General features: G+C 42.6%; 1 protein-coding gene across 1 annotated transcript; it reads right to left on the reverse strand.

Annotated features, from left to right (window-relative positions):
• Nucleotides 1-405: 405 nt before the first annotated feature.
• Nucleotides 406-900, reverse strand: LOC142173486 (uncharacterized). The gene has a single exon (XM_075239082.1). The coding sequence runs from the start codon at nt 898-900 to the stop codon at nt 406-408; it is 495 nt and encodes a 164-aa protein (XP_075095183.1).
• Nucleotides 901-2,493: the final 1,593 nt, after the last annotated feature.

A 2,493-nucleotide genomic window follows, 5' to 3' on the forward strand; every position in this document is an offset into this window, starting at 1 on the left:
GCTCTATAGGATCAATCATATTCATTCCCCATGCGGCAAACGGCTAGGGTGAACCAATTATGTTTAACTTATTTGGCAGAACCCGGATGAACTCCCTGTGAATCTGGCACTGGTGAAACTTCTATACGTAGCAGATATTGTCGCTTTCCATAGTCATCCAAAAGTATCCAGCTCTCAAGATCTTCTTGGCTAACGTGAACTCATTCATGTGGGTCCACACGTTCCTGTGTGTATTCCCTCCAATAGTCTGGTTACATTGGCACCATCTACACATTTCAACAAACCTAGATTTGGGGTCCTCCTATACAAGATTTCTCTATTGAGGAAAAAGTGGTTAGCCAGCCTCCTAAGGACTCATTTTTGACCATTAATAGCATTCTCCGGGTATTTTTTCGTTGCAAGGAATTACTTGATGTCGTGATACCATGGTTTACCATCTAGTTCTTCATCTATATGGAAGTAATAGGCATGTTGATCCCTGATCTCTACCTCGATAGGGTTGATATAGTTCTTGTCTAGATGCTGAATCATAGATGATAGAATCGCAAGGGCGTCGACGAACTCATTCAGAATCCTGGGGACATTCTTGAAATCAATCTTTATGAACTTCTTACATAGCTCCTTCACGTAGTGTATGTACGGTAGTATCTTGACATTCTTGGTGGACCATTCCCCTTGGACTTGGTGTATCAATAGATCGGAATCTCCTACGACCAAAAGTTCCTTGACATTCATGTCGACTGCCATTCTGATCCCAAGGATGCACGATTCGTATTCAGCCATATAATTGGTACAAGGGAATCTTATCGTTGCCGGTGCTGGATAGTGTTGTCCAATTTCTGAAATCAGGACTGCCCCAATTTCGACTCCTATGAAGTTTGCTGCTCCATCAAAAAACATTCTCCATCCAGGGTACGATTCTGCAATATCTTCTCCAGCAAAGAATACTTCTTTTTAGGGGAAAATACGTAGTAGGTGGCTCGTAATCCTGTACACCGGATTATCTGCGAGGTGGTCGGCTAAAGATTGCCCTTTGATAGCCTTCTGAGTTATGTACACAATGTCAAATTTGCTATTTGCCATTTTGCTAGATTTCCGGTAGGCATAGACTTCTGGAAGATGTACTTGAGCGGGTCGAGCCGAGATATCAGATGCGTAGTGTATACTGTCATATAATGCCTTAGTTTCTGGGCAATCCAAGTCAGAGCGCAGCAAGTGCGCTCTATCAAAGTATACTTGGTCTTGCATGGCGTGAACTTCTTGCTTAAGTAGTAGATGGCCTGGTCCTTTCTCCTAGTGTTTTCATGCTGTCCCAATAGACAGCCAAAGGCATTATCCAAGATTGACAAGTAGAGAAACAATGGCTTCCCTAGTTCAGGGGGAACCAACACTGGTGGATTTGATAGATACTCTTTGATTCTGTCGAAGGTTTTCTAACACTCCTCTATTCATTTTGTGACAACATCCTTCTTCAGCAACTTGAAAATGGGCTCACAGATTAGCGTGGACTGGGCTATGAAGCGATTGATGTAATTCAATCTACCCAGGAAACTCATTACATCTTTCTTGCTCTTTGGTGGTGGTGATTCCTGAATGGCCTTGATTTTTGATGGGTCCAGCTCTATCCCCTTTCTGCTTACAATGAAGCCTAACAGTTTTCCAGTGGGGACTTCAAATGTGCACTTTGCCTAAACATTTCCTCAGATCGTCCAAATGCTCCGAACGTTTTCGAGACTTTATGATGATGTCATCCACATACTCTTTAATCTCCCTATTAATCATGTCGTGAAAAAGGGTCATCATGGCCCTTGTGTAGGTGGCGCCAGTGTTCTTGAGACCGAACGACATAACTCTATAGCAGTAAACTTCCCAAGGTTTGGTGAAGGCTCTCTTCTCTGCATCTTCCTCGTGCATCAAGATTTGGTGATACCCAGCAAAATAATCCACAAACGACTGCAGTTCATGCTCCGCGCAGTTGTCGATGAAGATGTGGATATTTGGCAAAGGGAAATCGTCCTTTGGACTAGCTTTTTTAAGACCTCGATAGTCCACACATATTTTGATCTTTCCATATTTCTTGGGTTCTGGGACGATATTTTCCAACCAGCTGGGATAATTGGTGACCCTCACCACATTCGCTTCTATCTGCTTGGTCACTTTTTCCTTTATCCTCAGACTTAAATTAGGTTTTAATTTTCTGGGTTTCTGTTTGACCGGTGATCTAGTAGGATTTGTGGGTAGTTTATGCAAGACAATGTCAATACTTAATCCCGGAATATCATCATATGACCATGCGAACACATTGACGTACCATAAGAGGAGCTCAATCAGTTTTTCCTTTTGCTCAGCTTCTAGGTGAATATTGATACTGGTTTCTTTTACGTATTCTTCAGCTTCAAGATTGACCACTTCTATCTCTTCGAGGTTAGGCTTTTTCTGACTCTCCAACTGCTCGGTCTCCTGTGGGAGATTGTCTGGCATCATAATCTCGTC

The sequence above is a fragment of the Nicotiana tabacum genome, chromosome 19 (genome assembly GCF_000715075.1).
Source record: "Nicotiana tabacum cultivar K326 chromosome 19, ASM71507v2, whole genome shotgun sequence".
NCBI lineage: Eukaryota > Viridiplantae > Streptophyta > Magnoliopsida > Solanales > Solanaceae > Nicotiana > Nicotiana tabacum.

Excerpts from the sequence above, each read along its gene's own strand:
- LOC142173486 (XM_075239082.1), bottom strand. The coding sequence starts at position 900 with ATGTTTTTTGATGGAGCAGCAAACTTCATAGGAGTCGAAATTGGGGCA.